Genomic DNA, 26759 nt, shown 5'->3' with positions numbered 1-26759 from the left:
ACAACCAAGCACACTCACATTCACACCTACGGACAATTTAGAATCACCAATTAACCTCAACATGTTTTTGGACTGTGTGGGAGGAAGCTGGAGAACCTGGAGAGAACCCACGCTGCACGGGGAGAACATGCAAACTCCACGCAGAAAGAGTCCGACGCGAACCGGCAACCTTCTTGCTGCGAGGCAACAGTGCTACCAACTGCGCCACCCTGCAGCCCCGTAGGAATCATGTTTAGCTTAAAAAGGCACAACTGACATATTTATCTAGGCTACAAGAACCTAGTGAATCTAACCGAAAACCTGCATTTTCTCACATGAGCAATTATTGTTACATCTGTTATGAATCAAAATTGACCGCATATACTTTAATATAAAAAAAATTCAATTTATTATCAAAAAAAACAACAACAATGGTTTTAATCACAGACAGATGAATAAGTGTCATGTCTGGCAGGGTGGTGTGTTTGTGTATGTGTTTGTGTGCTGTATGCTGCACCAGTTGTGCGATGTGATGTGAGAAATAAAGCGTGAAAAGTCTATATAGTGCTACACAGCTGGGGGACAAAAGATGTGTATGCATGTGTGTGTGTGAGTGTGTGTGTGTGCATGTGCGTGGGATTATATTTACCGTGTGCCACTCTACAACTGAATTGGCATGAAACATAATTTGAACATTATTGCACAACGTTATCTCACTAAATATGATGTGATTTTTATTACCATGAGTTTGTTTTGTTGTTTTTCTTTTTTTCTATTCCTAATGGTTTCATTTATAGGTGTTTAAAAAAACTGAAAAATTATGAAAATGTCTTTTATTGTATTCAGCAGACCATTTTTTTGGGAGAATGTAATGAAGCCCAAACACAATAGGAGGGTTAATTGTATTTAAATGGCAAGTGCCTCAGTTGAGTGTAACAGCAGCAGACATCTGCTTACTTCTAATATGAACACAAGCCAGTATCACATTTACGAAAGATCAGAAGGCCTGTGAAGCCAAGACATCCTGCCTTTAAAACCTGCTCCTGTCATCTCCACTCGCGTTGCTGTTGTTATATTCACGAGCTGGCGCTGCAGACTTGCCGGCCAAATGATAGACCAAAGGTAACATCCTGCTCCAGCTGGAACCTGAGCCAAATTCATTCATATTTTACTGCTTATCCGTGTCCTGCCATTCAGCTGGCAGCGCACCACACTCCTCTCCTTGCAAGTGGTCAGCCCACATGGCAAACAAACAAGACTGCAGCTGACTAATGACTGTTTCTGTAAGCTAATGTTACGTTTGACCAGCAGTGTAATTATATACCGTGTCATTTGTTGTAGTTATTACGGAGGGCTAGCCGAGCTGCTGCAATCCAGACAGCCTTTGTTTGCTTGTTGAATAGCTTGTAATCACAATGGTACATAATAAAAAGTCATTTTTGCCCATATGCTCAAGTAGCTTACTGTATCACTCTCAGCCACTGGCTTTGAACTATCATCATCTTGCCATCAGATGTTTTTTTTCAGTGGAGTTTTCAGAAGCTTGTATCTTTTTTTAAAAAAAATGTTTTCCTACAAAGCATTCCCTGATTTATGTTAGAAAGCAGCAAAAAAAAATCTGTGGATATTCCTCAAGCAGAAAGAAAAGATGATGAGAAAAAGGGAGATACAGAAAGACATCCAGCCAGACAACATTCAAATTTAATTTTTGTGTGAATCTCTACAGCTTGAGGTAAATGTTCCAACGGGGATCGTAAAATGGGAGATTATAGCGGTCGTTACGTTGGGATAAATGAAAAGGCAGAGATCATGACTGAACCTCACCATGAATAAAGGTAAGTGTGGGGTTAAGCATTACATAAGGTTGCAGAAAACATTGGCGTCACAGGTAAATCAATACAAACAGAGCATGTGTCCTCTTGTATGTACAGTACAAGCACACAGATGTACACTATAATAATAAAACCACCTCATTGTGCAGCTCTTGGGGTATGGACAAGGGGGCTACTAAAGGGTGTCCTGGGGTGTCTGGTACCACAATATTGGCAGTGGATCCTTAATATTCTGCAGTCTGTGCATGGTTTGGAAGCCAGGTCAGTGCCTTGGGCTCATTGTGTTCCTCTGCTGCTGTTGCCATGGGGTTGTGCTCGGTCTGCAGCGATGTTTACGTCGGGGTTACATGACGCAGCAGAAACCACACAAATGCCAGCAAAGTTTCCCAGCAGATTGTTACGATACTACAGGACGATCAACATCCTCCTCTTGGCCTGTTAGTGGTTTTAATGCTGGGGCTGATCTGTACAACCTCCAGAGACAAACACAAGTTCAAGGAGAAAAGATGAAATTCTGCGAATCAATACTGAAATCACGATATGAACATATTTCCATGTGCGTATAAATATTTAGTATGAAAATGTCAGCCCGAGGTTGCCAATAGCCCTGGAGAAGAATTGGAATTATTGAATACTTTAGGGCATGTTGGCAGTGCTAGTGGGTATCACAAAGCCTTTCTTCACCCGAGTTGACTATAAAGTAACTCAACCTTCTCCAACTTCAACTCATTAACAAATTAAAATGGACTCATCTACCCCCCCCCGAGGGCCCGTATTTACTGGCCAGTATGTTAATGCAGCATTTAAAAAAAAAAAAAAAAAAGTTTCCTTTGACGTTATACTGGCGTCTGTCCAGATTAGAATTGAATCTCGGGGCTCGTATTTCAAACAGACAGGCAGATCTGCTCAAATATTGCCATATACACACACTGTAGCAGATATCTTGAACAACGTGTCAGAAAGGGAGCAGCCCTCCCGTCGCAAGCTGCTATTAAAAACCTTTTGTGCTCACTTGGACTTTCGGTATTCGACGGTTGTCTCAAAAGCTCCGTTTTCATTTTACTACTTATTGCTCTGAGCCATTTAGAAGCACTTCATTCACTTGTATTCTAAAAGAAATTTGCTGCGTATATCTTTGTGAGGAACCAAAAATATGCTTTCACCGAGTGCAGACGAAGACATGTAGTGTCACGTTAGCGGGCACAACTACAGCATTGTGTTTGACGACTTGGGGGAAACATTTGAGCCTGACATGAGCGACTTTGACACACTGTCAGCAGGGCCCGCCGCTCGACTCCAACAAACAGCTAATCACATCATCAATAACGCTATTTCGAGTCAGTTAAATGCCAGTCATGTAAAAAATGGACGGCCCCCTTCTAAATAAAATCTCAGAAAAACAAATGTGCCATTGTTATCAACGGTCTGATAGATGACACGGAAAAGACGAGCGTTCTTTGGAAACGGCAAGAAGATTTATGTCAAAAGCAAACTCTGCTGACAATTTATGCTGCCATTAGCTACAAACTTAGTTGTACTGAACAACACAGTGTGAGGGCACACAGTCTCCAACAACAGATGTTTCAATTTTGAAATTAGCAATCAAGCACTCAGAGAAGCACCAATGCATATCTTCAACCCATCAATTAGATCTCCTAGGTCCCTGAAAGAGTTGTTTTTTTGTGTGACTAATGCACCCAGAATTATAACTTAACTCCGCAGCTCACCTCAGTTTTTACAGGACGTGTCGCTGTTTTTGTTTTGTCCGCCTGCAATTTTACTGCTTGGATTCACTTAGCCACTCTCAAAGTGCTTTTTAGGTCGCAGCAGGCAGCTGGTCTCAGTGAAAAATCTATAATAAACTCCGTGCACACTACCTGTGCCGCAACAAACAACAAGACACGCAGCATTAGCAACTAGCTGGTGACCTAGTGCAGCAAGAGCCCAATCTTTCCCTCAGGAGCAGAGCTAAAAGGAGGCTCGATGCTGGACTTACAAGTGCACAAACCCCAAAATGAATTATAACGTCGCTCACTGCCTGCTTAATGTGCAAATAGGTGACTAATAAGTTCACCATATCAACTTAAAAAGCACTTATATGTCAGTGTTGTGCTCAGATTTATTGGATTGTTGCAGGTTTAAAGCTTGAGAGCTGGACTTTTGCATGCAAATAAATGTCTGTTACATTCAAACAGTTGACAAGCAAGTTAAAACGATGCTGATTAAACCCAACAGCACCAGATAAAGCTCTCTGTGTTTTGCATAATGCTGGGGTTTTAAATCTGCTTTATATGGCAACACTGCGACACGGGGGCACCGGTGGCGTTTTAAATCAACCAGCCAGGATTTATTTGTCAGAGTAGATGAGTGAAGGAACTATACTGATGGAGACAAAAGCAATTTGGAGCAAAGACCAAGAAAGCGTCGACAGTGTTGTTAGTCTTCACTGCCAGGAGGGGGAGATGAAAGTTGAAATGAAAGAATTGATTCAGGTGTTTTTAAAGTGATCAAACCATAGACTGTATAAAAGATGGACGGCCCTGAAAAATGTAGCCAACCCGGAAGTGTCAAAAACCTACGTCCAGGAGCTGCTGGCTCCAAAACGCCCTGGCTCCCATAGACTTGAATTGGAAAAGAAGTGATCACAGATCACCAAATACTGCATTCCTACAGCTCAGGATTTTTTTATTAGTTTTCATGGTCAAGTCCAGAGATCAGGTGGCCAATTTGAAAATAAATCAATACTGAATTTTTAAAAAATCGTCAACATTTTGCGGGGCAAGGGGCGTGGCTGGCTTGATTGACAGTCGGCAGCGACCATACAGACGAAGCGAGCAGAAGGCGGTAAATGTGGGCGGGCAGAGAGGGCCCGCCTCTCAATCCGTCTGACCAATCGCTGCTCCTATGGCTCCGCCGCCCTCCGACGATTTTTGCGTCACTGGCTCCAAAAATCCAAGATGTCAACCAGGAAGTAGCAAAACCCTGGCTTCATTTTCTCAGTGCAGAAACCAACGGGTGACGTCACGGTAGCTACGTCCATCTTTTATACAGTCTATGGATCAAACCCACCTCTGGACACAAGTGGTGATGATAGCTACTCCTAGCATAGCAAAACTGAAAGGTAGTGGACAACAGCCTTTTTTTTTTTTCTTAAAGTACGCACTACATTTCAATTGATGCACTCTGAGTAAGACAATCCAGCATGGACCAGTGGTCGTTGTGTGCATAACTAACCTACATGCAACCCACCATCACAGATCAGTGAAAATACATTTTGTAGAAGAAAAACTAAACAGTAACTTTTGAAGACACCAATCTGGCGCTAATCCAGACTGCAGTGTTGTTGTGCGACATGGCAACCCTTTATGCTCAACAGAACTTGATTAATATTCTAATATACCCTCATATCAACTGATAAAAAAAATTAATTCACTGGTAGGTTTTTCTTCTTCCCATTGGGCAACACATACATCTGCACCAACACCTTTGAGTGCACCGCAAGCTGACATTCCACATCTCACGTCCCTTCTCTGCTTGGAAAAAGACATAGATTGGGGATTTTGGCACAGTAATGCTCCTTCTGTCCCCATCACCTGCTTGCTCCATTATGCAGCGGTGACAGAAAATCTGAGGAAATGTCAGCTTCCAGCCTGCGACTTCTCTGCACCAGCTCCACCGGTGTCAGCTGGCTGCCCACTGAGCCCCGCCGTGCCACGTCTAATCTCACCCCCAGCCTGTGGGGCCAATCTCACACCGCTGAGTCTTGGAGTGGAGCCTTGGACAGCCGGATGGCGCGTGACTGGTGGCAAGGTCTGGTCTCGGGGGGTGGAGAAGGAAGAGCTAATGGCTAATCTTGTGTGCACAAGACCACAAGAGAGGATTGGCCAGGGCTAAAGAGAGAGATATAGGGAATGGAGATTTGGAAACCAAACCAGGTGAGAGGAAAGGAGTTGGAGAAAAGAGAGTGTAGAGGACATGAATAGTCGGGGAGGGAGGACTAAAGGCAAGAGCTGGTGGTCAGCACCTGATCTGAATGCACAAATGTCTGCGCTGTAACAAATATATAATGAAGTAGAGGTAACTTATCAGTGCAGTCCACATTTTACTCGGAAAGAAATGAGTCACAAGTCTGGCTAAACCTACATTAACCTGTTTGCAAATTGTGACTCATTTACATGCATGGCAGATAGAGAGCAACATTAGCATTCATTTGGAGTTTCTCTACAATGTGACTTCAATATTCATACTTCCTTTGGCTCTGGTTGGGTGTGAGACTGTCCCGCAAAGCAACGCCATAACATAGCCCAAAAATGCCGCGGTTCCCCTTCGAGCGACAAACCCCTCTGGTGGCCATAGCGATCCAAATCATTGCATCACGCCTGTCAGACAAAAAAAAATGATGCTCCTGTACACCTAAACTGCATTCTGATTTACATTTTGAAAGAAACATGTTTTTTCCAGCACCAAAGGTAAGACTCTGACTTTGTAGGAAACACTTTCACTTTTCGAAAGCAACAAAGTCCAAATCAGAGCACAGCTTCTTTTCACCAGATAAAACGAGCCCGCATTCAAAGAGCATCAAAGTGCTCATGAAAAAATAAAAAATAGGAGCCAACAGCACATTTCATGAATGCGAGATATTTCTGCTTTACCTTCAGTCACCGTTGAGAGCGATGGAAACAGTCTAATGAAGGAAACACAGTGCAACAAAGGTTGAAAATTATATTCAGGAAAAAAACTGCACGTTTGGACCAAGTTCACAAGGAGATCTTATCCGAACAGACCGAAATGTTGTATTTTCATTCAATATAATCCTTCATTTAATGTTTTCTGTAACTTTTACAAAAATGTTTAAACCCCCCCCCAAAAAAAACAGCAATAATAAACTACATTCTGCCAACGAAAGTCTGCTTTTGTATTGTACACTTAGGAAAAATGTGCTAGGTTTATATTTCAACAGAGAAAAGAAGCTTAAAGAATTGTTGTTGTCTTGGGGTTACGTGACCGTTTGTATTTTCATACAGTCCACGCTCATGAGTCTCACTGCGACACATCCATCCATCCATCCATCCATCCATCCATTATCTACACATCGCTTAATCCTCACTAGGGTCACGGGGGGCTGGAGTCTATCCCAGCTGATTCAGGGTGAAGACAGGGGACATCCTGGACAGGTCACCAGTCTATCACAGGGCTACACTTAGAGACAGACAACCAAGCACACTCACATTCACACCTACGGACAATTTAGAATCACCAATTAACCTCAACATGTTTTTGGACTGTGTGGGAGGAAGTTAACAAGTTGATGGCAGCAGCTCAAGAAGAGGTTCAACTCTTTTCAAAATGTGATAATTGTTACATCATCATCTACAGCAGAAATATCGTTAACAGTCACTCTAACGTCCTCGCTGTTCCTTTCGCCTCATTTGTGGGACTCTGAAAGAACTCAAGGTGAGGTTAGTGTGAAACCTGCAGTATCCATGCTTGCACTGTGGAGTTTGTACTTCAACGCGGCTATGAGTAAAACAAGCTGTCCTTGAAAATCATTTATTATCTAGTTGTTAGGTCTGGTATGTAGGACTAGCTGTTAATATCCCTTAATTGCACCCCTGAGATATGCTGCCTAGAGTCTGCGTGATGGCCAAATGCGTGGTGGCTTCTTCTGGGTTAACAAGTGGACGCCCTCTTTTCTTGGTGTTTTGCTCACAGGTCCACAGCACCTCTGTTCACTCACTTAGGAGCCCAGATGGACTACTTTGTCTTCCTCCATACTCATTAACTATTTGCACTCCCATCTGCCAGAGTAGCTATGATGCTAATATGATCACAGATCCTACTTTGACTGGTTGCACCTTTTCTCTCAGCTTCTGGAAACTATCAGAAGCTGGTACCCCAATGAATAGATGAAAGACTCTTTGGGGACCAATCAGAGCAGGAGAAAGGATTCATCATAAGCCGATCAGAGCGATGATATAGGACTCATCATGGACCAATCAAAGGGGGTTACAGGTGACCTCTACCGCATTGACCTCCACTGTATCCTAGGAGGGCAACGTAAGCTCAGTGATGTAAACAGGATGGAGTGATACCAATCAAAATATGGTCTGAGGTTGGGTGACGTGATTTTAGCTGGAAAGCAGAGACTCTGGCCTAAAACCTTTAACACATAGATGGAAAACAAAGACATGTAACTGTTGTCATTATGTTACTTTCTGGTCCACTTGGAGTCTGCTTGGAAGACTTCATTCCACACATGTGCAGTAGATTCATCTAAGTATTCCACTCATCAGTAGAGCATCCACAGAGAGACCCGCCTCTGGGACTGATGAAATTTACGTCACATGGATTCTAACAGGCCCTTGCATACAGACAGTACAACACACCATCCTCTAACTGTTTGCATCTCTCATCTGCTAGGTCTTGGTGCGGTTTGATCCTCACCTTCCAAGACAAATGCTGTTGCCAGACAGCCGGACGTAGGGCAGAAGGGCATTGATGCTCATTTGCTGACTGGTTAGTGCTCCTTCGACCCTTTGTTGTGCCACCAGGTGTATCAGCCTTGAGTGAGGCCAACGAGGATGTGTTTTAGCGTTACTGGAGTGAGGAAGGGGAAGCACGTGGGTGAGATTCTTGGGAGACGGCAGGTGAGTTGAAAAGACAACGTGCCGTCTGAACCGTCAAGGAACACAACGAATCGAATGTTCAAGAGCAAGAAACAATGGGGGCTTCTTTTTTTTCCAATAATGTGTTATTTTCCATCTACATTTAACACATCCTACAGGAAGAGACGCAGGAGAAGAAGAAGCAAAAGATACCAAATGCTCCACAGAGAGAAGCCTAAATAGATGTCTTTGAGGATGCGACTCAGAGGCTCACTATTATCTCTGCCTGGAAATTACAGTTGAATACACACACTCAGGAGATTTTTGAAAGGTATTTTGGGAAGAAATATTTTAAAAACACTGACGTTAAAGGAGAAGAGTTGGATTGATTTTGGATGTGTACACGTAAAAAAAAAAAAAAAAATCCATTTAAAATAACTGTGCAGGATTTGTTGAGGAGGACGAAAGAAAAAAATGTGTCAAGCTGTTGTTCTTTTTCTTTTTTTTTCCCAAAATGGCACATTCTCCATGAGTCAGGAGGTGTATTTTTTCATGTACTGTAATATCTAGAGGCCTTTGTGAATAAATGTATTCGTTAGTCATCATGGGACCCTTTTAAATCTGAAGACTTTTGCACGGCTTTTGCCGTAGACGCAGTTTCATTGAGCAAATAAACAAGTCAACTGTCCCTCCACCGATCCACCATTACAACCCTCAAAACTGATCTCTGATGTAAACAAACCGCCAGCCACGCCGGGCTTTCCCAAAGCACAGCGTAGAAGTTGCCGCTCTCAAAACACAAAGCCTTTAGCGCGCACAGAGTTTCCCCCACTTTAATGCCATGAGGGATTCACCCACTCCTCCCGAGATGAGCGCCGAAGCCCACAAATAAACAGCCTTCAGATGTTTACATATGGAGCACAACGCCGCGGAAGGCCTCTGGAGAGTTAGAGGAAAGCTCATTTGCACTGACGATGAGAAGAATCAGAAATGGCTGCTTTGGTTTATGATGGCTGATTAAGAGGGAAAATATACACACTGAGAGGCGAGGGGAAATACTGTTGAAGCAAAACTGGTGTGCAGACGGTTTCACATTTTTCATCTGCTGAAAAATGCTGAAATGTGGTTAAAATGAGGGAAATGAGGTGATAACAGGGCTCCATTAAATGGGGGTGATAACGCACCTACTGAGCCCACAAGGAAGCGGAGGACGTCCCTACTGGCTGTGCTGGGATGATCTGCTGTGATAACAACCGTTTAATGGGATGATAACATCTGAAACGGGTGTCCAATGGGAACCGCTGGATAATCAATTAATTGTTTTTATCCCTTTGATGAAAAAAAATAAAGCCAAATATTCTTAGTTTGTAGCTTTTCTTATGAGAGTGAAGCAAATGAGTTGGAGGTTTATACAGTCAGGCAGATTAAACGAGACACACGCAGCCTCCTTTTGACATTTTATTGACCAAATTAGCCAAGAAATTACAAGTCAGATTAATAAGTAATGGAAGTATCTATGCATCCCTGAGTGGAGCCCTCTGTAACTGTAGACAGGAACTGTTCCGCTCGCTGTAATAACGGCTTCTGTAAACAATACGATGAGAAAACACACACAAACAAATAGCTACAAGGTGTCCGGCAGATATTAAATCTTAGCTGTGAATATAAGTCCCATATAAAATGACCTGTTCTGGTTTACTGCTTAACTGAGCATCAGCAGAATAATAACTGCAGCAATTATCTTCAAGCAAATGAGAAAATGTTCTTCTCCCCGCTAGAATGACCCACAAGAGGAACCAGCTTTGTGATCTTTCTTTCTTTCTTTCTTTCTTTCTTTCTTTCCACCTGGAATTGAGGCCAACGCATCTCTGTGAGCCCGCACCTCAAATTGCTTTGCTAGCATCATCCCGGCACTTGCGCTCTCTAATGAGCTGTGCTGGCTTGCTGGTGACAAAGGAAATGACAGCTGGTGTGATTACAGAAATCTGGGACTTGACCAAACTGCAACTTGTGGGGGAAAAAAAATCTAGGAAAAGGAAGAACTCTAAAGGGAACAACATCAATTGAGCTGCTCTCCTCTATGTAGAAAGGGAAAAAAAATAAATAAAAATTAAGAATCTCTCACAGGCATATCACCATGGTGACTGAAAACCTGAGATGTTAATGACATAATAGTAGTGATGATGTTAAAAGATAGCAGTATGTTTTAAAGCCAGAGAAACCGAGGAAGCTGTGCAATTACAAAAGGCCTGCATGACCTCAAATCCCCAGGGAAGCCAAAAGGGCAGGTGGATGTCACCACCGCTGGATTATGAGCCTTCATTTATCCGGGACATCCTATCCGTTTCCCTTGTCTTTACAGCCGTGACACTCGCACTGTAAGACTGTACACAGCAGATGGTTATGGCGTAATATAACCGAGCTGATATACGGTATGCCAACTTTCTACGGATGATGGAGTTACAATCTGTCATTTGTTTTATTATCTGCCGTGTTTTTGAGGTTATGAAATACTACCGCCATAAGCACACTTTTACAGTCTCATTTTCTCAAGTCAGACTTCGCAACTGCTGACTGTGAGCTTAAACCGGACGGGCCGGTTCGCAGCGGCGGCCATTTCCCCTCTCACATAACACCGTTCTTTTCCTAAAGTGCCCAGCCGATTCCCTCTCCTAATCCCAGTCAAATCCTGCCATTACAGGAAAAAAAAAAAAGAGTCCAATCCTCCCATCTTTCTATCCCAATTCCTCCCTTTTCCACAATCTTTCTCCCCTCCCGTGCCGCTCTCCTCCTCAGCACTGTTCCATTATTTTGAGGATGACAAAGAAAGAAAAAAAAAAAAAAAATATGACAATGAAATCCCTGATGCCGGTGAGAGTGAGGGCTGGCCCAAAGGTGACCCTGCTATTCTCATCAGCCTCCGTCCCACTTTTCACCCACCTCCACTGATAGCTCTGACACACGGCGGCTGCCACTCGCCGTTTACATTCCCTTCACACGCCAGATACTGTCTGAACCTCGCCGCCTCCCCCCCCCACACACACTCCAACTCATCTCATTTAGAGCCCCCGCTGCGCACGCCAACACACACACACACACACACACACACACAGGCGGGCAAACGAAATTTCAATAATAATTTCAGAGTGGTATGATTGGATACGTTCCCATGGAGAGAACGGAGGAAAAAGCAAAACCAGCAGAGGTGAGGGATGGAAAAGGAGAGCGAGGAGGGTGAAGAGACGGCGAACGTGGGGTGGATGAAGGGATCTAACGTCTTTGCTTCCATCTCATTTGCAGATCCTATCCCTCTCGCTCTAGATTACGTCGTTATCCCCGCGCCAAAATAAAAGCTTATCAGCCCAGCCTTTTCTTATGCACTCCGGCTGAACGTATGCTCTGGGAGCCCCCCCCCCAGCCGAGGATGATGCTGTTTGAACATGTAGGGACTACCCTGAGGTACGTTACAATAAATCCAAATGCCCTTCCTTGTCAGGTGATGCACTCTAAGGGGGAAATGTAGATTCTCACATGTTGTCCAAGCCTTCTATCCGGGACTTTAATTCCCATCGGCATGTATTTGATTGGATTCAGCTACACAGTTGGCACTATCAAAATCTGTAAATACATTTTGTGGAATGTTAAATATTATCTGTTCTTTCATTCGTAGGGTTCCTGTGAGCCCTGGGCTTGTTGTCAGGGTGATTTTCACGACCTTTACTTTTGAATTTTTAGTTTGGGCATTACAAGGGCCTGCCATACAAGCTGTATCCATCCATCATCTATACACCGCTCAATCCTCACAAGGGTCGTGGGGGGCTGGAGTCTATCCCAGCTGACTCAGGGTGAAGGCAGGGGACACCCTGGACAGGTCACCAGTCTATCACAGGGCTACACTTAGAGACAGACAACCAAGCACACTCACATTCACACCTACGAATCACTAATTAACCTCAACACGTTTTTGGACTGTGTGGGAGGAAGCCTGAGAACTCGCGGAGAACCCACGCTGCACGGGGAGAACATGCAAACTCCACGCAGAAAGATTGCGGTGCCCCCACCGGGACGCGAACCGGCGACCTTCTTGCTGTGAGGCTAACCAACTGCGCCCTTGAGCTGTATCTATATTATTTTATTTAATCTTCTTATTTAGAACAGTCTAGCCTATCCAGATTAGTCATCATTTGATATTAAAATATTACCAAAATTTCTATATTAACCTTTATATTAAGGGTAAAAAACACTCTAATTATGAAATAGCTGTATTTTTTAGATGTCTCTCACCATCAAATGCTGGCAGTAAAGATATCTTTTAGTAATTTATTAAGGGGAGATTGGATACTGTACGACTTTGAAATTGGAAAATAATATGCGCTTAGTGCCTAATGAACAAATCTGTGCAATAATGTAAATAATTCCAGCAAAAGCAATGGGCGAGGAGCTGTGTGGAGGTTGTAACTATGATTACATTTGATGTAAATTCAACAATATTTTTTATCACCAGCGCTTTGTCGTGCAGACAGGCAAATACAAAGATAAAAAGGTCAAGCTGAGCAGTATTATTTGATTTGCGCTACACCTCACTGCAGTAAATACGTATAGAGCAAGTCAGCCGAGAAGAATTGATGTGGAATTGATGCAAAGTGCATCTGTCAGGGTCGAGGGGTTAAATCAGATTTTTTAAAGAAAGAACAGAGAGAGATATTAGTCACTGAGGTGGCTCTGATCTGCCTTTAAGCTGAGGAATCTTTTCCACAAAACATGTTGGCAAATCACAACTACAATTTCATCACATCAGCACCAGCGATTTTTAGCAACCATGACGACAATAAACACTGCAGGTACAGGTCTGCATGCACCCACATATCACTTTAACGTCCAGTGCCTTACTTTCTGATTTGCTACACGAGGGACGCACTAACTCGTGCACCGGTATTAAACTTTGACATTGGACTTTAATCATTCAATGTGGAACTGCGTTATAAACAAGCCTGGGCTTTCTGATGCACTGTAGTCTGTTATTAGAGCATGTGCAACATCTGCTGCCTTCTGCAACAAATAGCAGGAAACAAACCACACCATGATCACCGAGCGTGCCCGCCGCTGCTTCCAGAGGCTTCGTCGACACGCGCGTGACCAATCAGTCGGGGGACCGCGAGGTGATATTCGGCTCGTCATTACTGTAAAATATAACAATCGCCTCAGTGATGACTTGCAGAAAAATGCTGAAGCAACTTTTCTGCTTCCAGTCGATTCGCTAAACCTCTGCAATAAACAGAGTGTTGCTTTAATGTTGAGGATATTGGTGCAGAATGTCAACTTCAGTAAGGTTCAGACTTTTCAACAAGGCTGGAAGCCTATCTACCCTTCGGCTTTCACCTGCCTATTAGGGTGGAACATATTGGCTAGATAGGTTTTGTGTGTGTGTGTGTGTGTGTGTGTGTGTGAGCGTGTGTGTGCGTAAGATGTGCAGCATAGAATAACTGAATAGGACACACACACACACACACACACACACACACATGCGGGTGGGCTGGCGGTGGTGAGCCTTATCGCTATGCCACAAAGTGGGAAGATTAGATTACTCACTTCCCTAAACCTCTAACTTGGTTACCATAGCAATAGCAGTGTGACTGGGGCAGCAGCTCGTCGCTGTGGAGGCTGCTGAGGCAGGAATGGAAGGAACAATCACCAGGGGAACAACAGGTCAGCCGGCTGCTTTACCTCAGCACCTCACCACTCTCTTCTATTCTATTCTATTCTATTCTATTCTATCCTCAACATTAGTTATCATCAGGCTTGTTTTTTTTGCACTGTGCTGGAGCTCCTTTTTGAATCCCTGCATAAATTTTGCTCGGAAACGTTGCTCCACAATATTTGAAGAGTCGATGCAATAACAAAGTGCGGGGCGCTGCCTCATATAACCATTTTTTTTGTGCATTGCTGCGTATCGACTAAAGAAGATCAATTGATATCGAATTCATAATTGCACTATAGTGGAGCCTCTGCCTTAATTCAAATTAATGAAGTGCTTGCAAATCCATAGTGTTGTGGGTCTGATCATTAGATTAATTACCCCAATCAGGCTATTGTATTTCAATTAAGCCGAGCGCAGTGTTTATCTTTTCATTAGTCAACACTCAGAAAAATAAGTGTTAAACAAAGAGTGGAGACGGGGCGTGGCGCGTGTGCGTATGGATATAGAGGCACAGATCTAATGCTGTTATCTATCCAGTGATACGCTTGTCATGAATAACAGTCGAATACAAGCGTCGTGTTTACTGATCTCGATGTGCTGAAAGACGAATGCGTTAAAAAGTGTGTGCCCAAACAAAGCTCAGGGAATAATTAGAGAGACGCACAAATGAAATCAGGTAGCTGAAAAGATTGAAAGTGATACTTAGAAGAATGCCCCATAAATACTGGTAATTAGACTGTAGACGGTCCTGACGTTCTCTGCCTGCCGCTAAGGACTCATAATGGAGTCGTTTTTTTTTTCTTTTTTCTACCATTCAAACAGAAAAATGGCTCTGATAAGTTACGGGACACTGTTTTGACCTTGACAAAGCACTTAATTTAGATAAGAGTTATCCTCGATACTGCAGTTGAAATTAGGTCACTTCAATGCCAGCAGCCCGCAGAGCATGACTGAGTTTAAATCTTTGACTTCGGTACTTGAGGCGGGAGAGTCCCGCTGATTCCTAACCAGTGTTCTAGCTGGTTCTGCAGGGGACTAATTAGAGGCCTACTTGAAGATTTTTCAAAAAGTAGATATTTAATATTAAATATAAAAAAGCCACGAAGAAAGCACAGACGTGATGTACACGTGGGTGTTTTTCAGTACAAGATAGTGAATAATTGAACTTACTGGTTGGCAAACTAACATTTTTATAAAATGTATGAAGTGATCAACTCCATGAACTGGTTCTTAGCCGGGAAGTACGGCTCTATGGGTGGTGGTGGACGGTCAGTATGTCGGCTGACCTCCTCAATGAAGAGACTAAATTCTCTACAGTCCTTAGAGAAAAAAAAAAGACTACTGACATATTTTAAAGTGCTTCTATGAGATAATTAAAACGTCTCAACAACTATTGGAGCATGATTTGGTACCAACATTAAAGGTCACTAGAGAATGCATTGTGTTAACTTTGGCACCACCAACAGGTTTGGTTACTCGAGAACTTCCCAAAAGGTTCTCCAAAGCTGGTTGCATTTCCAATAGTGCAATGAAGTATAACGTTTAAGAAATAATCAAATTATCTCCAATTTAGTGTGACGTATTTTGTCTTTAACACAAATGACATGATTGTTTCTTGACGTGTTTTGAGTGCTTCCTTTGTATTATAAAGGTCGACTTATTTTTCAGTGGTATTTCCCATCATAAATTTGAATTCAGACATTAGTAGCCCTTTATATAACCATTTCACATTATTCCCATATATCGGGGCCAATAGGGGCCTCCTTCACCTTCAAGACCAGAAGGTGCGTTATCATTAATAAAGAAACAACCCTGATCATGATGGTGACCTTTTGCATTCATGTGCCTGATGCATGGATACAGGATGTATGTTAACACCAACCATGATCCTTTTCAACAAAAGTAGTTTTGTCGTCTAAATTCAACCAAACACAAATAGAACAAAAAACAGTAAGTGAAAATGAAAGTAAAAATAGCACTTGGGCTAAAAAAAAGAAAAAAGACTATAATAATCGATTGAACCAAAATCCCTCCGACATCCAAAAGCGAACTCCTGTTCCACTTTGTGAGTGCAAAAATCGCAGCTCCATCACCATTAAATGAGGTGATAACAGAGCTCTGTTAAATGGTGTGATAAGGGCCTGCGGAGTCTACTGGAAGGTGGATGAGCTCTCTGCCGGCCCATATGTTTGGGAATGATGTGGCATTTAATGGTATGATAACATCTGAAAATGGGTCAAATCTGAGCGGATCCGACGTCAGATAGGTCAGCGAGTCACGGTGACTGGGCTGCACACTGGCACCTGTTCACGCAGTGCTGGTGGCCGGTTTGCACAGATGTTACACCGACTTCTTTAAAACCAAATCAAACCGAAGTCTCTGAAAACATGTTTTCTTTTGTATAGTGCTGTAGGTACCAATAAGAAGTGGCGGTACTGGAGATACTGGACATTAACAGCAACATGTGGAGTGACACTGGCAGGTCGGGATGCACGATATATCGGCGACCACATCGGTATCGGCCGATATTAGTGTTTTTTCTGATATATCGGTATCGGTCCGATGAACAAATTTAGCCGATGATTGTCTAACATTAGCGCCTCGTCTCTACATTTGATATTGCTGCTATTTCACAGATGTTTCTACTTAAATGATCCTGGACTTGAATGTTAAATATGTTTTACTTTTGTTACGTAATAAAGAAGACTATGTGGTCTCTCTTGGTACGGGCTTCTTTTATACTAATTGTGCTTATTTATACTAATTTTTTGGCGTGAACAAAAACTGAATATCGACATCGGTAGTATCGGTTATCGGCGATATCAGAAATCTTGATATCGAATATCGGTATCGGCCAAAATTTTTATATCGTGCATCAATACCGGCAGGTTCACTGTGACTTGTATATTAAAAAAATAACAAAAAAATTCACTTGATTTGTATTTTTTGTACTCGACATGCTGTCACAGACTTTCAGTTGTACATCCTGCGAGATTTTTGGTATCATGACATCCGTTGCTGCAGAACATTGTTTTCTCTTAACCTTTCAAAAGCTCCACAGAGGACTATTATCTGCTCCTCTTCCTCGCCACCACCTCCTGTCAGTCGGAGTGAGAATCTTAGCGCTCCTTCCAGCCGCACGGTATTGTGGAATCGGTAACCTCCACTTACAATTATCCCTCAGAAACTTTTTCAGTAAGTGGTGAGCTGTATTGGTTGTGTGGCGGCAATAGCCTCCGTCTGATCTCTGCCATTTCTGTTCAGGCTTTCTGTGCTTCTCACATGTATTTTATCATCAGCTACTGCACGAGATTTCACGGCTATCCAACCGAAAGCTGTTGAGATATTTCAGTTTGGATGAAGCTTGCTGATACCCATGATGCCACGTGAATTCAAAAAATAAGCTTTTTTTTTCACATCATTCCAGCTCATTTTATTTAGATGTTATGCACAAAGTCTTAGAAATATACTTCCTTGACTTTCATCTCTCTTGGCATTCTAACAAATGGCCATTACAGCTTCACAGAGCGGTTTCTTTAAAAATACACTTGTTGAGATGCGCGCAGATCTTCTCGGTTTTGAGGCTTCGGTTGTCTTTTGTTCTTCCATGATCATGTGAGTGAAATTCAATTTTCCACTGTACAATTTGATTTGGACAAATGTCTGATTCTGACTAAAGGGGCCATGTGACTAGACTCATGTCCAAAGGGCATCTCCCTGCACAGTTGACTTGTGTTCTCACTTATCAGATAAAAGAAAGAGGGACAAAAAAAAAAAACAAGCGAACACAAGCATGAATGCACCCATGCTTTCTGCTAGCCTGCACACACACACACTCACACATACAAAGCCAATGAAATCGGCAACTTCCTGGCCGAGCCAAGTTTTATGTGTGTAGATTTATCAGTGGCCATTAAAATATATTTGATTTTCACCGGGATAGCTCTTCACCGCTGCCTCCTTCAATAGAAGTCCAACCCGCCTTTTACAACCACTTGCTTTAACCTTCTCTCCCGCTCATAAAACACCAGCAGCTTCTTCCACGTCTGCCAGATCCCCTCCTCTCCCTCCTCCATCTCTTCTTCTACTGTATCTCTCCATCTATTTTGACCTCTGCTATGATTCTATCTTTATAGGCAGTGTTTGTGTTTCTCCTCCTCTTGTCCTTGCCCTCGTCTTTCCCCCCTCACGCCTCTACTGCACAAATACCCTCTCCGCCCTGAGCTATTTTTCCTTAATTGTCTCCTTTTTCCCTCCTGAATGATCGATTCGTCAAATTTATCTGGCAGTTTGAGCATAAGGACAACTCTCAAGCTTCTACTTGAAACCACCCAGAGGTCTCAGAAGGTGAGCGTTCATAATGAGCTTTCATGGGGAGATTCAGAAAGAAAAAAAAAAAAAACTTCCTCACTTGCTTTCTGTAGAGGGCAACGGTCTACAATAACACCACACTCTGATGCTACGCTGTCATGTCTGCTCTTGTTTTTCATGATGATATAATCATTTAATTAGAATTCAAACTTTTTAATGCAATCTGTCGTCGTGTTTTTGCTGTTATTATGAACTGAAATCTCAGTAAAAGTCTCTTCTGAGGGACAAAGAACACATTTCTGGTGTCTTTTCTTACTTTTCTAATAATTTCTACAGTTTCCTAGAGAGCAAATGTATTCTGAGTTAGCATTCGTTGACATTTTATTTGGACAATGGTGGCGATTTTTCAATAACGTCGTAAAATGTAATTCATGCACTTCATTAGACTAATGGATTTGTATGAATCGCACACTAACATGACAACACATGTGTGAAAACCTTTTTTTTTTTTGTTTGTTTCTGTCCTTTTTAATGTTTTTTAGCTGACTCATTTTACAACATAAATCCTGTGGAAAAACATCTAAAATATGCATTTAATGACAACAAAGGTGACACCGTGCATCTCCCAAGAACAAAAAGTTCACAAAAAGCATGAAAACATCAAGAAAAATCAGCATACAGGAAAGAAAAAGAAAAAAAAAAAGGTCATTATGCTGGAACGTAACCCTGTTTGGCTGCTTAGCTCGCACATGAACAGGCAAATCAGATTTGATCGTACTCAAACATAATATTTCTCTATTAACATTACAAGAGAAAATGCTTTTAAGATAAGGATTAACCCGAGTAACAGAACCGCCGGCGAGCATTAATCTGCAACCTGACCTGTAAAAATGGATGCACTATTGTGAACAAAGCTTTTTTAGTTTTTTTTTTACGTAAGCCCACAAACTAATGTAGTATGAAATGTTCCTTTCCCCTCCGAGCAACACTGGGTTCGGATGCTAAGGGTACATTAGTAGACAAACACATTCTATTTCATACAAAAAAAAAAAAAAGAGGTGCTCTCGTCTCGCTAGCAAAACTTGTAGCAGAATCTGAAGTGCGACAGGTCTGCCATGCCTGTAATTACAGATCTTGCACAAAAAAAAAGTACTTTTCTTTTCCTTAATCTTGTAAGAGCATGATCTGTCTTTGGTTTTGTTGACGATGCCCTCTTCCTTGCTGTTTTTTTTTCTCTCTTGCGAGGCACAGAGATCCTTAATGGAAGAGAGACTCTGTGAATACTTAGTTTCTCTACAGCTATTATGCCCATGACTTGCAATAGAACGCTGAAAAACAGCCCCGGGAATTTTTTGTCCAGCATACAGCAGAGCACAGAGCCGGCATACAGGGTATTACAGACAAAGCATTTGGGCGCATGTCAATCTTTCATAATCCATGTAAAAACGCACTGTATGCGTCCTTCTATTTAACCAGATGTGCTGTGTTTAGTGGACATATATATATATAAACTACATTTCACTTTGTTCCTCCTTCTTACCGCCGCCTTGCCCTCCTTCTTCCTCAATCTCTGTATCGCTCGCCTTCTGTTTCCTCTGTTCTCTTATCTATTTTGTGACTTTCCCCAGGCTATTTCTTTGTCAACCCTCCTCACCCCATCCTTCTCCCTCTCTCTCTCTCGCTCTCTGGTTGACCTAGCACCAGTTTCATTTCCGCTCGTTCGTCCGTCTGTCTGCCATCTTTTTTTTTTTTTTTGGGGGGGTGGTAGTGGTGTTGGGGGGGATAGGACTAATCTCTTTTTCAATCTCTCCCTCTCATATACAGTATGCTTGGAGAAGCTCCATGTGTGGGAATTAATGAAGGAACTGCATGGGTAAACATGCGGCAGGATGGAGACGGGTGAGTGCAAATATATGCATGAATTCAAAGGCGCGCTGACAGATGAGTTTGACTGCTGCCTGTGTATTGTCTACGCTCGTGTCGGTGCCGAGTCTTGTTAGTCAATTAGGCAACAAATTAGAGTCTTAGCTGAAAGACACGTTATTAATCAGCCGGAGACGTTGCACGATTAGTTACTCACACAAAAAGTTATTCATAAAAAGTCATCCGCAGATATAAGCTCTTCTCCATCACTCCCTTCCAACCCACATGCTCTTTTAGCTTATTGATTGTCCACACGCAGCTGAAAACAGTCGCTGTTACTACTTTTTACTCAGCAGGACGTACAGAAACAAAACAAAGAAAAAAAACGTGATCGAATTTGAGACCATAAATCAGAAAGACTTATCGTTGGATGCTTTGAGATAAAGGTAACTGAAATCTGTCCACACAAAACCATTTTCCAAACCATATTTTAACTTTTTCTAATAATTTCCTGCCTTCCAGGTGTAGACTGCACATAAACATGGACACATCATCCATTACATGTTTGGTTTCTGGCTGTAAACATGTTAATTTCTGCTATAAAGTTGAGCATTTTAACATGGGGGACGATGGGGATTGACTCACTTTTGGAGCAAGCCTCAAGTGGACATTCAAGGAACTGCAGTTGTTTTTTTTTTGCTTCTTTTTTTGTTGGCTGCATTTTTCTGGCTCCTGTTGGCCTCCAGGCTATGTATGTTAGTTCAGTATGAAAATAATCTGCCAATATTAGGCCTTTATTTTGCTTTTAAAATGTTCTGTCAACTTCACATAAGCATTCACTGCAGAAGCTGCAAGCAAAGACCATTTTTGCAAACTCTAGTTTTTGTGATGTAATAAAAGATATGATGGTAAAGACACAAAAGATGACCAGTCACAAAATCATCATTATATACTTATTTAATTGCGTGTCAGTGAATGGGTTGGATCAGCAGGATGTTAGTGAGCAGGCTGCATGAGGTTCCAAGAAAGGGGGTCTGAAGAAAACACGAAGTTCATTTAAGGGGACATGTTTTCATCCCTAGAAGGCTTCATGCTTTTTGTCCTTGGAGAGTTGGACTCAGCATTTCCTGTATGGTATGGAAAACTAATCAAGGGATTAAACTTTTTAAAATGAACTATAACCACCTGTGAAAGGGAATTCACAAGTTTTCTATTTATAATAAAAGCTCTTACATTTGTGCTTCTCCTCTAAGAAACTGGTCAAACTCTGTTATTCTCCATTTTATATACGATATTAAATTTACCAACAACCCAGCAAAGGCTGTTTGTGTTTTTCAAGTTGCAGTAATTTTCCCAACAGTTGCCTATTTACGCATCCATCTGGAGTAAAATTAGTATTCATTTGGAGTCGTGTTCGTGTCCAGTTCATTCCTCGTTGGCAATGTTTTAACGCAGGGAAATGTTTGGCTCTTTAACTCCTAAATGCTCCGCGGTGTTCACCGACTAGTTGTTGTTTTTTTTCTGCCTGTCGCTGTAACAATGACTTACAGTACGAGGGTGCTGAGCAAGCAACACAGCAGTAAAGTGACCCTGCAAGTAGTCATGTGACTGGTTAATCACATAAAATGTTTTATACAGCAGGTGCAAATGATAAAATGCATATATTCAACATTAAAACTTCACTCAATTAACAAAACTAGTATATTTCAGGTATTCTAGTTCTCAGTATCTTGATGGTTTTAATAATTCACTGAAACTTAGAAGTTAAAGTATATTTAAGTCAAATCTGTTTCGTTGTTCCTCAAAGTTCCTGTTTTCGAGCGTCACATTTTCTAATTCTTTCAAAGTGAACTAAACTTTTTGTGTTTACAGTCCACCGTGTCTGTTTATTAGAGAAAGACGTGTCGTGGAAAACAGTGGGAGCAAAAAAAAAACCAAACCAACCAAAAAAGCATATTAAAAAGCTGCGCATGTGGAGTTCAAGGAAGAGGTGAGTAATCTTACCATCGTCTCCTGATCCTGAGCCGGCATCTGCAAGGCAGAACAAACACAGTTATTAACCAGAGGCTCACACAGCCACAGACATTAGCTGAATAAGCGTGTGTCTGCATATGTAACTGTGTGTGTCTGGGCCAATTTGAATATCTGCTTGTGATTGTGTGTGCACAGGAGAAACACACACCGTCTGTGTGTGTGTGTGTGTTCCTGGATGTGTTTGAGCGATATGAGATTTCTCTAAAGATGGTGCGGAAAGTGATACTGAGAGTCAGACTTATGAAGGAAAAAAAGAACAGAAAGGAGGATGATAGTGAGATGGAGGACGCGTGGAGGCTTTGAACATCCTGCATCCTCTACATTCTGCAGCAGAACACTGATGATAAAAAAAACCCTCCGACTGTGGACCTTGCAGTGGGACGGCACAGTTGCAAATGTGTTTGTGTGTCAGCGAATCCTTCTCCATGGCTTTCCCTCTGAATCTATGTAAAGCTCCCTCAAACACACTGAGCTTACTGAACTGTTCAACAATACAGCTGTGAAAGGGATACTCATGAGCACTTGGAAGCTCAGTGTAACTTGAGCTGCCGCATAAAGTGATCTGCTAAAATGCACAGAGCAAGAGACCAGACGCATGCGGGTCCTCGGAGGACTGGAGGGGATAATGCCTCAGCTCCATATGAATACCCGTGTGAGAAGGGTTTATAAGAAGGCTTTAAAGTGGGGGCTGGAACACATGGTCTGACCAGCAAGCTGATACTGATACTTTCAGGACATAAGGTTTGGATCAATAAAAATGCATTTTTGATGGGATAAAAACATGTCTGCACGGTGTTGATTCTCTGAGGTCAGTGCAGCAGACGGTTGGATGTATCAGGGGAAAGTCAGTCTAAAAGCAAACAGCTAAAGTCTGAGTATAATCAATGACGGGAGGCTGCTTCAGAATTAAACGCTCTATTGAAATACTGGCAAATATACAATTCGAATATATATTTTTAATGGCCATGGATGACTGCTCATGTCCTGGCGGTTTGGTCCAAGCCCCAATGTGCAGAACTGGGATGGGGGATAAATAATGCCAGCGTAATATATAATGCACTGTGTAAGACAGCTGAATGAATGCTGCAATTCCTCTCCTGCTCAGAAAAAAAAATGGAGGGTTTTGAACACACTGATGGACAAAAATGGGGCTGAAAGCAACAAATAGACTGCATCAATTTTCCCCACAGTTGTCACTTTTTTTTCGTGCAAACAAAAGCTGCCATCAGTACAATGAGTAATGCTATCACCAGAAAACGATTCGACACACAGCGGCTTTAAAATAAGTCAAATAATCTGAAAATTACGGACATAAATCATTGTCAATATAATGTGCAATACAATCTTTTACAGCTTGATTTTGGAGGATGAGTCAGCATTATAACCCTCCCCGACTACCGGCAGCCTGGATGCAGATGGTGGTTTTTTATTTTTTTTGAAGGTGGTGTCAGGATCTTGGGACAACATTAGCATCAGGAGCTGAAAGCGGGATTACAGCGCAGCTAACCGGACTGAGGAAGGGGGAATTAGTGATTTGTTCCTGTGTGGACACAGATAAGCGATACAGTAGGCGAGTTGCAGATTAATATTTTTAAACTGGTACACTACCTGGAACAAGAGCGCCCGGCTTAGGAAGTTTTAAGCCACATTCAGACTATTTTTGGTTTAATCGCAGAATAATGAATGGAAGAGTAGCGGATTACAAATATTATTACAATGGAGACGCTCTGGTTCATTCTGTCACAGTGACCTCCAAGGACATCCCTCTTATGTATCCTCAGGGTGTCAGGTCAGAATTATAGAAAGCACAAATCCACTGAAAACCTCTATACACTGTCTTGGTGTATGTTTTGAACTGCAATTTAAACTATTGGGGGAAAAAAATGGAGTGACGTGTTTTACGAGGAAAGAAATATATAATTTTGTAGTGTTTTTGTGTCCACCTAAATACAATCATAAAGCTTGGGCATTTACAACATCCATCCATCCATTATCTATACACCGCTTAATCCTCACTAGGGTCGTGGGGGGCTGGAGTCTATCCCAGCTGACTCAGGGTGAAGGCAGGGGACACCCTGGACAGGTCACCAGTCTATCACAGGGCTACACTTAGAGACAGACAACCAAGCACACTCACATTCACACCTACGGACAATTTAGAATCACCAATTAACCTCAACATGTTTTTGGACTGTGTGAGGAAGCTGGAGAACCCGGAGAGAACCCACGAACATGCAAACTCCACGCAGAAAGATTCCGGTGCCCTCATCGGGACGCGAACCAGCAACCTTCTTGCTGCGAGGCAACAGTGCTACCAACTGCGCCACCTTGCAGCCCACAAAAAGTTCAGACGTGTAAAATTAAGAAAAAGTACGTCACACTCTACAGCTATCAAATATGGGCTTTTTTGTGTAAGATTTCCATGAGTTGTTTCTTTCCATTGAGGTCAGATGACACTCAGCTGGATTTGATCGACTTGTCATCAGCGGCTTATTCAGGTAAATCAACATGCAGCCATTGTTCACCTGTTATATATATCTCTGCACCGGACGTTCTAGCAGAAAATTGCTCACTAAGCAGCATTGTGATGGAGAGAAACGACTCGACGTCAGAGATGGACTGAAAGTTTCTAAAGGGGGGCGGTGCACTTCACTCTAACTGGATCGCTTGTTTCCAAAGCCTGATCAGGCAGATTGAAAGTGAACACACCATCAGGAGATACATCCAGCTTTGCTCTATAGATACAGATTTGTTAAACCAAGAATACACAAATCAGCAAAAGCCCTGTTCAAAGAAGGCCGTCAGAGAACAAGTAGCATCTCTAAACCTATTTTAAGGAGGGGTCCACAGGACTGGACACTTTAGGGGGGCTAAGACATCCAGCAGAGAGCATGTCGATGAACACCTGCAGTCAATCGACTCCACCCCGACCAAGGGGAAGCAGCTCCATCCTGCTCCACCCTCTAGTAGAAAGATTCCTGCAGCAGGATAATGAGCCAAACACACCTCAAAGCTCTGACTTGAAGACCAAAGAAGACCAAGGAGAGCCGACTGCTACGAACTTTCCTCCACAGTCACCTGATCTTTACTGCACTTAACATTTATAGGGCACTGGAACGACTGAAGAAAAACATTCCTGACATGACGAGAAGCTCTTTGGAACATCAACAGATCAGGTTGGGACAACACGGTTTGAACCCACTGGTGGAGTTCATGCAGCTCAAATGCTGCTGTCATCAATTCATGAACATTTTTCAGATATTCAACTTCAAACTGACATTGTTCAACTCACATGATCAGCTATCAAGATACGTTTTGCATGTAAAATGTAAAATAGATTCATCTTCACCAGCGTTCTCAGACTTTTGTCCATTTACCTCCTTCAGCAGACCTCGCTAGTACACAGGATTCAGTAGCACCGAATGCAAGCATCAACTTTATTTCCTCACAAGAAACCTCCATAGAATGCCTTTAATGTTGGAGAAAATAATAAAAAAAAAATCTGTGAACATGTTCTACAAAAAAAACCCCCTCCTCTGCCTTTCTCCCTTTTAAGTCTGCAGGATTTCAGTGACCTTGGAGCACGTGGGACACTAAATGTGCAGTGTTTCATGAAAAGGCTTAGCTTGAAGGATCAGGCTGAAGTCAGAAGGGGTTCATGGGAGATCAATAAAAACCTTTAGTATCTGTACAAGGGCAGAGGTTTGAGGAGAAAAAGACTGGCATTAGAAGAGAGAACAAAATAGCGAGGGAGATAGGCGCGAGCTTACTTTTTTTTTTTTTTTTTTACCTGCTTGTCTGCCAAATGAAGGGTCACAAAAAGGGGATACCACACAATCTTACTTTGTGGGAGTCACTGGAGAGTTGGTATAAAGAGCAGAAAAGGAGGGAATAAATAGATGACTGAAGCTTTTCTTTTTTTTCTTTTAAACTTTTACAGCAATTGATTAGAAATGGTGAAAAGCAGACAGAAGAAGAGAAAGACCTTCTAGGGGAACTGTTATTAACCTGCCTGAGCCACATACTGCACTGAACGCACACATATCACTTGCACATGCTTTTCCACCTCTTCACCGCGTCTTAGAAGATCGGCTGAAGCAGACGATACGATAGCTGCATGGTGCATGTGAAAACGACATTTGAATGGGGCGTGTGTCCTGTGCGCATTTGCGATGGATTCTCCAGGGACACACACACAGCCTGTAGCACAAACTAGAAACACCGGCAGCACCGCTTCTCTCTTACAAAACTGTCAACTCACTCGACTGCATCGCTGCATAAATGCAAAGACAACCCATGTGCAACACTTCCAACGCAGTCATGAGACTTTTTTTTTCATATGCCTGTGGTCTGCACACCCCCATGGAATCTGTTGACATTTTCAACATGTTTGAACAAACAGACTTATGTCCTCTTGGATACAGTGCCGGGTTATAA

The 26759-nt window shown here is 42.4% G+C and overlaps 1 protein-coding gene across 2 annotated transcripts in view; it reads right to left on the bottom strand.

The window, feature by feature from the left end:
* Positions 1 to 26759, bottom strand: part of tmeff2a (transmembrane protein with EGF-like and two follistatin-like domains 2a) — a 149709-nt gene that overhangs the window by 54423 nt on the left and 68527 nt on the right. For both annotated transcript variants that reach the window (XM_008285546.1, XM_008285547.1), the window contains exon 4: positions 22293 to 22319. In XM_008285546.1, coding sequence (XP_008283768.1) covers positions 22293 to 22319 — 27 coding nt within the window. The remainder of the gene's footprint in view (positions 1 to 22292; positions 22320 to 26759) is intronic.

This window comes from Stegastes partitus, unplaced genomic scaffold (assembly GCF_000690725.1).
Source record: "Stegastes partitus isolate 25-593 unplaced genomic scaffold, Stegastes_partitus-1.0.2 Scaffold408, whole genome shotgun sequence".
Lineage (NCBI taxonomy): Eukaryota > Metazoa > Chordata > Actinopteri > Pomacentridae > Stegastes > Stegastes partitus.
Note: the sequence above shows the minus strand (reverse complement) of the source record. Positions and strands in the feature narration are given on the sequence as shown.